We start from the raw sequence: 16,016 nt of genomic DNA, 5'->3' as shown, positions 1-16,016 counted from the left end.
ACATAGTACATTTAGTTACCAAATAATTTAATATTCCAAAAACGTGAAGTATTGTAGTGTATACTCCTTCACTAATTCTGAATGTAAATAACGCTGATATTAAAAAAATTGTTAAAATATCTGTTAGTTCTCTTTAATATGAGGCACATATGCATTAGACTTCATTCTGTTAAATTTTTATTGCTTGGCCCAATTCGTTGCATGGCAAAAACACCAAAACTCCTATAGATATAGAAGTATTCTTAACTTCAAAAAAGAATACAGCTGTATCCAAAAAAGCTTTGATTTAGTGATTACATCATCATATAATTGATAATTATTTTTCACAAAAACTCTGTTCTTCACGCTGTTGAGAATAAAATATTCACGCCAAGTATCTTAAGACCATTCGCCAACAGTAAACAAATATTACACCATAGCTAAATATATACATGCATAAATACATGAGTACGAAACTATGGATAAATATGGAAGAAAATGGAAAACTATCAGAAAGTATGAAAAATATGATAAAACATGAAAAATAAAGTAAAAATATGGGAAAAAATGTGAAAGTATGTAAACATTTACAAAATTATATAAAATTATTTCTAAATACTTAAAAGAATTTAAAAGTTTAAAACTATTTAAGAGTACACGAAACTATACAAAAATGTGAATAAGTATGTTAGAAAGTAAGTGTGCTGTAGTGTGTAGTGTGTTAAGTGAGCTGCAGTGTGTGGTACTTGATTTTAACAATAAAATGGATGATCACAATTCTGACAAACATGGCAACTAAAAACTGAAAATAACTTCAATTTTTTTACTCTAATTCATTACAAGCAATAACATTATGACTTTGCTGGTCATGCTTGGTTGTCATGGAAAAATACATTCCCTGTTTGTATGCATATAACTTTACCTACTATAATTTTCTATTATAAAACTAAATTTACCCCTTTTTCACCCCCTTAAGTGTGTTATTATTTTATTATTTGTAGCCTGTGTTAACCGAGGATATAAGCTAGCAGCGTTTCAAATTTTATCGAAATATATTCAGTATTAAAAATGCGATTGAGGAATAAACGCACAATACACTGAAGTGAGTGAGTGAGTGAGTGAGTGAGTGAGTGAGTGTGAGAGAGAGAGAGTGTGTGTGTGTGTGTGTGTGTGCACATGTGTGCGTGAATGCATGTGTGTATATTAGTAGGAATGAATTAGATCACTGGATTTTATAAGAAACAAGTAGGATTACTAAGAGAATTCGCCATCTCAATGAAAAAGATTTTTTTTTTTTTTTGCAAAAATATAGTCCTGTATATGTAAAAGTTTTTCCAGTCATGAACTACCTATTAACAACAGAAGGCAACAGCAACTCATAAAACTCAAGATAATCAAAGTGCAGCTAAAGCAACCCAAAATAATATAGGGACGGTTAATTCCGTGTTTAAAAAATCTCAAAACAGGGTACATAAAAACCACAGATAGTAAGTACATTCAAATCAAAAACAACCATTAGTTTTTTGGTAATTATTTTATTTTATAAGATTTTTATTTTTTTTTATTATTCACAAACTTACATTTAAGCTATATCATAACATGTACAAACACAAAATAATTTGTACAAAATTTTTTTTTTCCATTAAGTTAATGAAGAATGTATAGGTTTTCAGACTACAATGATGTATAAACGTATTAAATAAGTTTTATATCTGAATTGAAAAAAATAAAAAGCTATTCAATTTAAACAAAACTTTGTAAGTTAATTCAATAATACAATCAAGAGTTGCACCAGTCCAATGCATACCCATTAAATGAGAAAAAAATAACTTGTTAACAACTTGAAGGCTCAATGCTTGTTTAACAGTATCATGAATAAAAAGCACATATGAAGGTGGTAGAACAGTTAAAACATCTGCATTACCTCAACCCGTAACAAAAGCCTTAGTGGTTCCTGGGTAAGGAAGTCTAACAGAGGTTTTAGCGAATGCACAATGTGATATCCCTATCTTAGCTCAAAGCACTTCTACAAACTAGACTGACCATTCCATGAAAGTATTTTTTTTTTTTTTTTTTAACTTTGACATGTGTACTGCATAAATGCTATTTTTGCTGTATTTTATAGCTTTATTATTGGTTAAATTAAATATTATTATAATTAAAAAATTTGTTGCAAAACTTATGTAAATTAACATCTACACATACACACACTGCATAATCACTGCATCCACAAAAAAATTAAATTTCTCATTACCTACTTTCTTAAATACCGTGTTTTATCACATGATCCTTGCACATTTTGTACTAAAATAACGTTTGAATTGTAGGGGTGCAATTTTTATGCGAAAAAAGCATTTTTTGTTTCATTAAGTTATTAATAAAAACAAAACCTATTCAAGGAACATGAGTTTATTTAAAATGTAGAGTATACAAAAGCACGTCAAACAATTTAAATGAATAAGTCATGCAACAAAAACATTTAGTTCAACTTTAAATAGAAAAACGAAAACTGTGACAAGACTTGAGTCGAAACTAATGCATAACTATCGTCTTAATACATACTTACCATGAAAGAGTGCAGGCTATTAAATGTAGTTAAATCGACAGTAGATAGAGTGCCTGTGTTACCTGCAATCGGCGAGCTATTGATATTGATATTCGACTATGTGTGCGCACTCTTTATACAGGAATCAACATAACCAAACATGAATGATGCCAACTAGCGCTGGCTACATTTTTATACGCGGTACACAGCGATGACGAACACAAACAGATAAGGTTATAACGTTTGAAAATGTCTTTAAAATCTTTAAAATAAAAAATTTACACACCAGACAACTTCGTATTTCCATTAATTAAATAAATAAACGGTAACATCCTAACTAATATTAGATTTAGAAAACTCAAAATACATAATTTTATACTGGAAAACTACCTACACACAAGCGCTCGGAATCTAACAACGGTACCAAAAACATTATGTTGTATTTATGCGAAAATTTTTTCTCTCCAAATTTTGAAATACTAAAATAATGGTGTGACGATTATGCTATAAAACACAGTACGTTCCTGTCCAAAGATAGATAATTGATTGTTTCTGAAGCTATTGTCACATACCATAAACTTTATAACTAATGTATAATACCTTGCATACAAGGTTACAACGGAAGAAATTATCAAGGTAAATGTGATCTTTGTATTATATTTTTTAATATATATTTATAGTACATTAGAGATGTTTTAAATAACCACTATCTGATAAAACGTCATCTGCCAAAGTGGCAAAGGTCATGGAGTTTGAGCTAACCACCCCGTCATGACACAAATGTGTGAGCACCAAGTTGGTATAGAAGTAGATGCCTTAAAGCAGTGCATAACCATCACACACAAAACCCCACCCCACATAAAAAAAAATAATATAGTGGTGGTATGGAACCTGTGTTTAAGTGTAATTCATAGGAGCCAGAAAAATTTGCACCATGCTATGTCTGCAACTTTTTTGCAAATTATTGCTTTGAATGTTAGTTTATTGCTCAGTTATGACATACATGCAATATTTTTCCTTAAAATATCTGACATAAATGCCCTTTTTTTTGATAGCTAAATGGCTTGAGATAGTCATTAACTTCTAAAATTCCTTCAATAAAATGACATTTACTCTGCTACAATTTCAATCAATACTTCAACTTTTTTTTAAAAATTTATGTCACTAAATGTATTGTTTCAAACTAACAAAAACATTATGTTTTTATTGTAGACACAACTAGATGCACCTTTGAATTAAGAAATCCAATTTTTACTCCATAAGTGAACTGACTGTGCTGATCATCATGGGCCAAATGTGCACTAACAATTTTTATTCCACCTTTGTTTGCAGTTAGAGGCACATCAACAAACCATTTACCACACACAACAGAACACCACCGCAGTCTGTCACAGATTTTCTCATCTCCGTAATGAAAGGGGTCTGGTTGGCGGCTATGAAAATGAAAAGAAAACAAAAACTCTGCGCTGTCTGGCAATATTGCTTTAGCATGAGAGTTAACTACAGTTAAATAAAAGTTAACTGCAAAGTTAACTACAGCAGGACAAGGTGCTTGTGTTTCACCCCCTTGACTACTTTCCATTTAGGATGTTAATATTAAGTTTTAAAATTGTAAAAAGTTCTAATACAAAAGCTAACTTCACAATAATAGATACTAAGTTATAGAATCAGAGTTGCTCATTTTAGGAAGAAAATAAAAGATATGCTAATTTTTTGTACTGATAGTTGATGTGAATAAAAACCGATATCGATGAGTTTCTTTAACAGAACTGATAACGGATACAAACCTGATTCAATACATTTTGTAAATAATCACAGTGCTAGTCTCCAGAATTTCCAAAATTCTCAAGAATATTTCAGCAGCTTACCAGAATTATTTATTAAAACAATTTTTCGTAAATGAAAAAAAAAAAAAAGTATTCTACTGCATAAAATTTGTGCATAGCACAATACACATATTGACTTTAACGAATTAACGAACCCAACATTCTAGTAAGCTTTAAATTAGAGAAAAATTGGAATGAAAGATGCCTATGAAACTATTAACAGGTAATTAGAAAATTTGGATAACACCTGAATGGACAAAATTATTGTACTTCTTTCATGTGAATCAGTTGTTTAAGCATCTGCTGGAAACAATTGTAACCCAGAAAATTAAGAATATCGGCTGATACCGATACTAAAACGATTACATCTGTAGTAAATCATTACTAGTTAGGATTATGTGGTTCATTTGATGCCTTACTGCTAGCTAGCAACCTACATACTTAGCCTACTTTCTGTCAAAACCAGAGCACACTTGTTCAACTAGTGCCTAATGGTGGCTTTTTAGATTATTTTAGGCCTACTGTTGTTCACTGAAGTTTAGAATGGTAGTGTGTGGTGGCATATTTGTCTCGTATTAGGACTCCAAAAATAACTAGGATAAATCAAGATGAGTTATCAAAACAAAGTTAAAATATTATGTACAAAATTGTTTTCGGTTTCAAAGTATTGCGTATGGTAACTGGCTCTTACCACCTCAAAATAAAAAAAAACTGTTCTTACGCAGCTGAAGATAATACTGCAGGTACTGGCAATACTCAAAGGGTGTTAGTATTTACTGCAGTTATTTAAGTAATTTATAACATTTTAATGTCAAAATTATATTTTTACTGTATTTTAGGTTTTTTTTTTAATCATAAAATGTCTTCATTAGTCAACCCAACTTGTGTACATTATCCATTTAATGTTAATTTTTAATTTTTCCCAGCAATATTTTGGCAGCTAGGCCAGTGAAAATGCTTTAACAGTGTTAAACTAATTTAATATCACTTAATCAAGAACTATTATCATTTCTCACTTTGAAATGCAATTACAACCAACCAGTAAACCTTAAATTGCATTCTGGACATACACACTATAGGATGGCTTTGCAAGGTTTAAATTACCAATATTTCAGATTTAGCACCATGCATACTAGCAATGTATGGTGTGCTCTATAACCTCTGTATCTTGCATAAAGCTAACATCTGTGGGTCTAAATGTTTACATTCATTTAAAACCATCATTTGTCAATATTTTTAAATAATAATAAAAAAAATCATTAAACAAAATAAAAAAAATTCAGATTTTATTGGGGGGGAGGGGGGAAATTGAAAAAAAAAAAACGTGGAGCAGTCTTTCAGTACTCGAAAGAGATGTATAACCTCAGTAACAAGCAAATTAATATGTTCTCATGTTGCAAATAAACTTATAATACAAAACTGTGACACAAAATGTAACATAGAATTCTGAAAATAATGCCCAGCATGATAAATATGCGAAAATTGTGTTTTCAAATAAGTGTTTTGATGCGAATGACACATAGTTTCCCAACCCGCCCCTAGAATTTGTTTCTGGAGCAGCTATGTCAAGTATCAAATCATTGCATTTGCAGAGCAAAGGGTAACGGCTCCAATAAAAGTAAAATCGGCTTGAAAAAAAATACTAAACACCAGCATTGGACCTGATTTTCAACAAGGAATTTTATTAAAAAAAACTGCCCATTTTGTTGAAATTCATTTCACCGTTAATACTATAAAGGCTCCCTGGCCTTGTGAACTTGGGGTCATGCCATCCGCCACAGATGGCAGCACCTTGGTTACGCATTTCTCTTCCATGTGACTTCCGTTCCAGTCACGAAATTACTCCTACCAAATGCCATACATTTGAGACCTAAGATGTTACACAGAAATAAAAAAGATGCATTTTACAGCTATGTTATTGCCGCTATTGGTAATCCAAGTTAAAAACTTACTTTTACACAGTAAATTTTTGGTAAAAAACCAAATGTAAATTAAAAACAAATCAAAGGTCCTTTTGTGTCATTTAGCACTACTACCACCAAACATAAACAATCGAAACAGGAACCACTAGAGGCTTTCCAGTATAATGCACTTACGCTGACCTGAACACTTTTGATCAAACCTTGATATCAATCTTTAGGTGCAAGCTAGTGTTAATTTTCAGCAAGTACGAGTACGAAATACTAGGCAGAAAAGTGAAAACCCTAAACCAAAAGACTTTCAAAAGTGCTCAAATGAACTGCGCATCAAATACAGCATTCCTCGTGAACAGAGTTAATTCTTAGGAGCCAATGAGAGTAACCTATTATAACAAATATTCAGAAACATAATTATAAAACTTCGATCTACATTTGATAACAAAAAATTAGAACATCACCAAAACAGCATATACAGCATATATACTAAAATATCACACACAAAATCTAATATTTATATACAAATATATATTTTTTCCTTCCAAATCAACGTTCTTTTTTCCTAGTTACTAACACCTACAACAGTTGGTACGAGTGCTGACTGCAATAATAATATTCACATAGCTGATCAGACAAGAAAACAAGGCACTATATTGAAGTTGAGGACAACCTTCCACCCTCCCCTTATTATAAACTCTTTCAAAGTTAAAAACATTTAAAAAAAAAAATTACAGGCACAAAATTTTGTTTGCTAAACTAGCATTACATACCTTCAGTAAAATAAATCCCACATGCTTACATAGTTACAAGCACTGCTATTCACTTCATAAAAAAAATTTGAACAAATATTTAAGAGCACTGAAATTTTTTTTGTCATCATATTAACTAATTCTCCACCAAACCAAGTGAAAATATCATTTGCATTTTTAAAGCCATAATTTATGTTAATATCAATGCCAGAAATATCAAGAACAATTTAGAGCTAACTGTATCTAATCACAATAAATCATGTAAAACACATTAGATTATGATCCAGGAAGTAAATTAAAATAACACTTAACATTTTTAATACATCACTTTTAGTTTTACTAAAAAATAAACTGTGAATAAATTAAGCGTAAATATTTTACTGTGTACCTCATCAGCATAGTTCAGTTTTAAGCCAAAAACTTTCTTCAGTTTGTTAAGAAGTCGAGGCTTATTCTAGGCAGCAACTCTGATATGTCGTACTACCCTCTGCTTTACCACAGTTTTGAAACTCTATCAAGAGTGATTTTTCTTTTACTCTTGAAATCACCATATAGAGCTAGCTCTACCCAGATCAACCTCCCAGACAACCCAACTTCACGAAACGTGACTTTCTTACATCAGTCTGCGTAACAAACATGCAGTGTTCAATGCTACAACAATGATAGTCACACGATCAACTGAAATACAGAAAATGACAATACTCTCTCGGCTTCAGATGCACATCAAAATATCGAATAATCCTGAGCCAACTTAAAATCACATTCCGAAACACAATGCTGAGCACAGGACAGCAGTTTAGGGAATCTGATACGTACTGCTACTGAGGCAACAGCTAGCTACACCGGTGTGCCTAATTACATTCATCAACATGCCATGAGCAAAGTCTGTTTGCAAAGTGTAAAACAACAGTATTTTCACTGGTGGTACAATGTTAAACAAGGTTTTCACTATAATTACCTGCAACACCTGGCAATGTTTCAATGGAACAGAAATCACTTTCTTCCCAAAATTAGATCTGGCAAGGAAAAAGCAATGGAAATTATAACGACAACCTATTAAAACAGAGCTGAAGTAATTACCGAAGCACAACTACCTTCAGACAGCCCCTTCATCTAATGCTACCAGTAGAAAATATCAAAAAGGAAAAAAAGAAAAAGAAAACCTATTAAATGCATAACCCACAAACAATATCAATACACATGTATCACTAAATGATAAAACAATACAATAAAATATTCTTGCACCCAGTTAGGACCCATAAAGAAAGTAGAGTAGTAATTATATAATCAACAATCACTTGCAATAAAATAACTTACTCATAAACCCTTAAATCCTAACATTAGTATTATAGTACACAGAGAAAACTTAGAATTCTACTATGTAAGAAATTTGGGGACAATATTATGTAACACATACACAAGACATCTGTTAACAATAGTCAATGTTTTACCCATTTGTTACAAAGTTTAAAAGATATGAAAAAAAAAACTGTTATAAAACATTGCTTAGAAGACATACAACTTATATTGCTAGCAAACAAAGCCGATATGCTCAGATAGTGATGAGAACAACAAAAACACATTAGGTAATAAACATGCAACATGTATTATAGGCAGCACACACAAAGAAAAAGCTTAATTGTTCAAATAAGTGAATGTGCGAGTATTAGCTCTAAATTTAAGAATTCAGTATTCTATCAAATCAGTACCTACATGAACCAAAAATAGTCTTGATCAACTTGAACAAAATACCATGCCAGTAAAATCCAGTTTCATTGTGCTTTCAAAGTTGACAGCAAGGTCAGTACTAATAAAAATAAGCCTCCATATGTCTTTGAACAGAAATTAAGCGGGAAGTGGGGAGGGGAGGAATGTACTATTCCTGAAGATCAAAATTTTTGGTATAAGAAAATGGTTAATTTTTTTTGTGTGTGTATAAAAGTAACCTGTGTAATAATGATGACAGTATTTTCCAGTGAAATAAAGTAGTTCATTGAAATATTAAAAATTTACACAATACGTATATATAAAATAATTATTATGTTCCTGTTTCACAAGTTATCGTGGCCTGAACCTTTAAAGGTATTTTGCACATTACTGCTCAATATTTAGTATTCACCTAAAATGTTTAGACATTTAATTAAATTAAAAGTTATTCTTAGAGGAATAATGTCATGAAGTAACGAGTAAAATTAACTTATAACGTTATAACATTAATACTTTCTGTTGTACAATCCTTTAGGTTCTTAAAATTTTTAAAATAACATGAGCTGAAATTTACTACACAAAATACATACAATTTTTCTTAAAATAAAAGTACATCATTTAATATGTCCATGTATGGAAAAGTGTCTCACACAATTATTAAATAACGTGCAGAAATGTATGTGCTCAAATGTTTCAGGGCAATAATTTTTTTCTATGTGATGTGCAGTTTTCAGGTATTTTTTATTTAAGGATATAAAAGAGAAAATTGTGTTAAGATGGCTCATTTTACTTACTATATTGTACAAAAAGTCATGTTTGCAAGTCTACTGTGCAAAACATAACACTTAACACAATGCAGATACATCCCTCAAGGAAATCAATTTTTTTTGAAAAACAGAGCTGTGATTTGGGCAAGCACTGCCACCCAACATGGCCATGTTTTGACACATGAGAATTAGACAATACCAATTAAGCAAATTTTTAAAAGGGTAGTTAAAGTAAAACTTAACCTCAGAAGAACAGATAAATTAACCAACGATGAATTGTGAACTTAATATTCAGAAAAACATTTCCACATGAAGATGAGATAAAAAAAAAAAGTTCAATTTATGACGACATTAATGAAGCATTGACCCTTAATAACAGATGGTGAGTTCTAAGTAAAACGATATGCAAAAATGTAGGTAAAAACCAAATGGGCAAAAAAAAAAAACACACTGCTGTACCATGCCAAAGGCTTAATGGACATGTCTATTCTGAGATGGGTCCAATTTATTTTTACAGTTCTCATTTCTACCCCTTTGGTCAAATTTTGTCCATTAACAAAAAGAACCAAGATTTTCCACCTCTTCATTTCATGTAACTGCCGGAGAGCAATTTGTGCATAATTACGACTGTAAGCATGCCAAAAAAAATTAAACATCTATATGAATTAACTTTTAATATTACAACATTTTTTGAGGTCTAAGAGCCACAGAACAAAAAAGAGAAAAAAGGAAATATTTTCCAGAAGTGGCACAATGGTAACAACCGCAGTGGTAATCATCTTCAATAATGACTCAAAATCTCTTAAAATTTAACTTTTAATTAAGGTGGGAGCAAGGTGTATGTGTGTGTGTGATTAAAAATATTAACTATGGCGTTGAAAAATTTGACCCTTCTAAGTGTTTTATTCATGTGTTTAATTCATATTGTAATTTTATTTATATAATTATATGTTAAAAGTACAATATTTTGGGGAATGGTAACAGGATAGGAAGAAAAATATTGACCTTGTAAACTTCAGTATTATCAAAGTCGTATTTTTTATTTTCTTCATTTCCTTTAATATCTTTTTTTTCCTCCGAATATTTTGCCTTGAATATCAAATCCTTCGGATACCAAGGATTTGGTAGTATTTGAGGATTCGATTTGTCCATTGCTAACAGATTTTTTCTCAGCTTTGTCTACAGAACACTCAGATCACAGAAGAGAAAATGCCGCAATGATATGGCTGAACTAGCAAGCAATATTCCATAATATAATTTGCCCATCAGCCTCTGGGAGCAATTTTGATTAGTAACACACCCAATGAATATGAATCCTTTACAGCAAGGAGAGGCCAATCAGACGCAAGGTGGTTCTGTATTCCCACTCAGCCAATTACTGAACAGGCACCCTACACCACAATACTCGCCAAATTGTGGTAAGTTAGCTTCTGTGACATTATTTTAATCCATGTTGCATGTTTCAAACTGCAAAATGCAATGCATTGAAAAATAAATTAAAACAAAAAAATGTGAATATCGTGTAAATTAATTATATTCTAAAATATACACAAATCTGAGTTTCTTGATAAATAAAAAAAATAACCTTTACAAATAACTGGAAAAATTGCAATGAAAAATTAACGGACTGTCAGCACAACTGCCATACAAAAATTAAAAATGAGACTAGCAAACTTAAAATATTTTACTTTAAATTAAGTGACCATCACAGCATTTAGCAAAAATTTGCACAACAAATACCATTCAATGACCATCAAAGGAAGACCTTGGGGCAAAGTTTTTGTTTATTGGTTCAACACGTCTCTCGAGACTAAAATGATTTTTAAATCATACATAATTAAAAAAAGTTCTCTTCATTACACAGAATGTTAATTTTTCGCAATAGTAACAAGTTGAAATTTTTTTTTTCTATCAGTACTACATAAGCTGCCTTTCATGATTATGAGTAATAACTATGTACTAAATAACTGTAAGCACAAGAATTTTGTAGATTCATTCAGTAGCTAAGTAAACTTGAAACTCACATCTACCTTTACGCTGATGGTATGCCCACAGTTACGATTCCCCCCTTCCGAAAGACCCTAAGCCAGTTATGAGCAGGAAGAGACAGTAATGACCCAAACACATTCAATCCAGAAAGCCTCACACATTGGTACTGGCAAATAAGAACATCGAAGGGACTTGAGTAAGTATATAGAATAGCCTGGAACAAACAGAATCCACAAAATAATTGCAGCTCCATAAATAGCAAATCCACAACTGCAAGAAAAGACAGAGAATTTACATCCTTCCATTGAATTTTTTTAATACCAGTAATTCTAATCAGATTTCCTTTTTACACCAACCTCTGCCAAACCTTGCCTCAAGGTTCCTAGATTTACCACAATGGTAACTGATACCTAACATACCTCAATGTCTTCGACGCATCCCACAGATGTTAAAGAAGAAAGCTAATTCACTGTCAAGTTCCACTACACATTAAACATTATTTATAAAGGAATAATTCAAAAGAAAATAAAAACATTAAAGTATACATATGTACTACTACTAATGACTAAGTTTAAACATCCATGGAAATGGCATATTGACAAATATAAAGACTAGTATTCATATAAGAAAACTATACTAAATTCTAAGTTAAAGAGATGAAAAGAAATTTTAACTGCCTAAAGATTAATGGTTAACATTAATTTTCAACCTAAAATGCAAAATACCAGTTGAGTACTTGTACCTACGGAACTGAACTGAAGACACCTGACTTGGATTCTTGAGGGAACTTTTTTCTTTGCATTAAGGTTCACAAAATTATTGAACTATCAACAGAGGAAAAAAAAAAAAAAAGTTGAACTACTAATTGCTCCACACACACAAATACATTATTTTTTTAAAATTTCTCATATTTTCATATTTTATACCCATTTTATAGTCCCCATATGTGCTCAAGATAAAAGCAAGGGTTACCGTATACTGTGCAAAAACAAATTAAAACAAAGTATAACAGCAACAGCAAAATATCAACCACTCTGCTTAAAATAGAACAAAAAAAATTTACACAACACCAAAAACAAAATTTTAAAAATTAAGGCTCTTGCCTTCTCTTTTTCACACTAATTAACATCACTGTCCTTTACTGAACACAGGCATCAACAAAGTTAAGCCAAGGAAAACTATAAAATGAACTGACTTAACGAAATCCAAATAGTTGCACTCTTGCCACACACACTATTTCTCCTAGCAACAACTAACATTTTCATGCACATGTCATGAAAGTTCACGGCCACAAAATTATGATAAAAAAAACCAGTCTTCCAAACTGTTTGATAATCTTGCACGTTAGAAACTTTTTAGTACCAAAGTCACATCTGTTCACTTTGGGCTATTCCCAAAAGCACAAGTTTAATAAAATCCATATTTATCAACTATAAAATATACGACCAAGCTTAAGACACAGCAAGAGCGAAAATGGCAACACACATTACCATAAAACCATCAAGCTTTTTTGTCAGACTAATTACATCATATTTGAGCATACATCCACAACACACAATCTTACCACAGTTGATACAGCGTTGCTGCATTTTGAGCTCATTTAGAAGCAAGTGCTACTCGGAAAACTGCAAACAAGATTCCTTCGCTCTCTCCGACTGTTTTGATAACTGTCAAAAGTCACACAAACATTTCACAAGCGCACACTCCCAGCAGATACAACTGGTTAGGTTGGTAATGACAAAGTGTGCCTAGCAGACTAAGATAATTCAAAACGTCACTGCATCGTTCAAAAAAAAAAAATATCCTAAACATTACACCAATAGGCAAACGCTCTGTAGCTACAGTTCCACACACGCACTTTGATGCTAACTGGAAGACAGACAAAACTAGCTCCTTCCAGCAGGTTTCAGTTTATGGTAAAATCGGTAAGGGAAGATTTAGGAAATTGATCGAGGGATAAATTTTTCACCCGACTAACAAACAGTTGCATCCAGCATAAATCTTCAGACAAAATTACATTTTCGAAGATGGCTACAAACGAGAGTAATCATTATGAATATGCTGACTTTTAAGGAATATCCATGCAAATGGCTTTTTTTGTTAACAGGAATTTGTGCCAGAATGTTACAATATGGCACCTGAAAAAAAAAAAACAACAGACTTTGCTAATCAGACTTATTTTTTTCTGAAGCATCACAAAAGTTCCTTTTGTTCCCGACAAGCCTCTGCAATGGAAAGTAAAAGCGAGGGAGCTCAGGACGCCGGGGACACGGGGGCAGGCAGCGGCGCGGGAAGGTCCCGCCGGGCGTGGGTCTTCCCGCCGTGGCCCCCCCACCCCCCCCGCCCGCGCGCGGAAGGAGCCCTCCGCATCGCCGCTGGAGTAGGTGCGGGCGCGGGACCCCGGGACGGAGTCCGTCCTCCTCCGGGCCGCCGCCGAGGGCCCGGTCTCGCCCGACAGCCGCCTCACCCGCCGGTGGTACGGCTGGGGCCCGCCGGGCTCCCCGCCGCAGCTCTCCGATATGCTGCGGTTGCGCAGCTTGGCCATGTGCGGGCGGCTGAGGCTGCCCAGCCCCTTGCGCTGCTCGTTCTCGTCCCAGGGCTGCAACGCCCAGCACCGCAAGATAAACCAGCACCTTGCAACACACGTGGCTCCTACCTCTACGTCTATATGAATGAAAATATGAATGTTCGTTCGTTCGAAATCATAATTCCCTGACTGCTTTGAAATTTTGACACAGTGTTGCATGTTTTTATATACCTATATCACACCTGTGATAAAAAATAAAGACAAATATAGATAAGAAGATAGACAGAAAGATAGAGAGAGGTATAAAGATAGAATGAGGGGGATGTGTGTGTGTGTGTGTGTGTGTATCCCATTCAAAAAGTTTTCATTTATAGACAACAACAAACACAAACGTCCAAACCTTTTCCGCATGTCACACGCTGTTACGTTGTATTTTTTTGACCAATCATCTGCTTGTATTCGTATCGACTTTGTGAGGCTATTCCATCTGTACACCATTTCCCTCAACGAGGCATATCATACGACAGATACAACAAACCACTGGCCATTCGTTGACTTGTTTGCGTAAAAAGTAATGCAACTGGAACAGCGATTTGAGGAACCAATCACAGTTTCATTGTTTGTGGGGCACTGTAGAAAAAATGTTCACATAGTGGATGTAATTAATATTTGAATTTACACATCTTGCAATGATTTCCATTTTTGGCTGGACTTATACCGTATTTACCCATAAATTGTGCTTTTAGTAAAACGTGTGTTGAAAAATCACGGTACGAGGCTCATTACAAACTTGACAACTCCACACGGCAAGGCTACATAGCACACAGGTTCCTTCATGCTCCAAAGTTGTTTAACCTGCTACTCTTAAAGGAACGATGAACATTTTGCATGTGGTTTGCGGTAGTGATCATCTACACTTGCTGAAAAACTTAAAATTATTAAAAAAAGGAGTTCGGGATACAAAAACTTGTGCCTCAGGAAAAAAAGTTTGTTTGAAAGGTGAGAATTTGTAGTACGGTATTATTCATAGTTAACACATAAATTAATTATTCACCACCCGCTATATTTAGATACATATATTTACGACAAAGGATTTTACTGAAAATATTTCAAATTTGTTAGTACTCTTGAAGCAATATTAAAGAATGCTGCAAAAAAAACTGCAGAGGTCAAGAACCTGTACCAAGAATAGTAGTACATAAAATCTTAAGAGGTAATTCATTATTTTTAATAATTACTTAAGTCCATAATAAACAATTAAAAGTTTAATGCGAGGTTTTTCAAAACAAGAGGTTTTTTCTAAACAAAAAAATATTTGTGGTAATGGAATCCCCCTCCCCCACCCCACCACAAACGGCCCAATTTTAAAAGAGAGAGCTAAACAAATAGCGTATAACGTATGCCAACTGAGTGAAATGTAAGTAGCAACTAATGTTGAAGTATTTGCCTTTTACAAAATTTTCTGTTCCATTTTTGGCATCCAGTCCCTTGAAAAAGTCTTAACAGGGTTTCAGTGTATATAGAGAGATAGAGAAAGATAGAGAAAGATGTTTTGTCTGTGTGTACCTACTTCAAACAAATTACAAAAAATTGAAAGAGACATAGCAAATGTATGCCAGGAATTAGCTAGTATTACAAAAAAATAGTTAAGTAGTTTTTAAGAAGCCTTACAAGGATTTGAATGGTTATATGTATAAATAATTATCAATACATTTATTTTCAATCCATTATTCACACTAAGTAAAATAATAATTATAACAGTTTTCCCAAAAAATAAACCTAAAAATCCTCTCCTTCGCCACTGACACAGAAACACAAACAAAAAGAGTTCCTATTTTAGGATTAGGACATGGTAGTTTTTTTTTTTCCGCCGAAATTTTCCCAAACCAAGATTCACTATCCCTGTTTGTAACAGGGTTCTGCAGTCTTTTCCTCAGCAAAAGGTTGCAAAAAAGTTCGAAACACAACGTCAATCTACCCGCACAATGAAAACTTTCATTTTTAAATAAAT

At 33.0% G+C, this 16,016-nt stretch overlaps 1 protein-coding gene across 4 annotated transcripts in view; it reads right to left on the bottom strand.

The window, feature by feature from the left end:
- Positions 1 to 1,527: 1,527 nt before the first annotated feature.
- The window catches only part of LOC134536855 (la-related protein 1), a 182,847-nt gene continuing 168,358 nt past the window's right edge, over positions 1,528 to 16,016 (bottom strand). For all 4 annotated transcript variants that reach the window (XM_063376879.1, XM_063376881.1, XM_063376880.1 and 1 more), the window contains exon 18: positions 1,528 to 14,077. In XM_063376879.1, coding sequence (XP_063232949.1) covers positions 13,547 to 14,077 — 531 coding nt within the window. In that variant the 3' untranslated portion in view covers positions 1,528 to 13,546. The remainder of the gene's footprint in view (positions 14,078 to 16,016) is intronic.

This window comes from Bacillus rossius, chromosome 11 (assembly GCF_032445375.1).
Source record: "Bacillus rossius redtenbacheri isolate Brsri chromosome 11, Brsri_v3, whole genome shotgun sequence".
Taxonomy (NCBI): Eukaryota; Metazoa; Arthropoda; class Insecta; order Phasmatodea; family Bacillidae; genus Bacillus; species Bacillus rossius.
The sequence above is the reverse complement of the archived record's forward strand: the minus strand, read 5'-3'. Positions and strand labels throughout refer to the sequence as shown.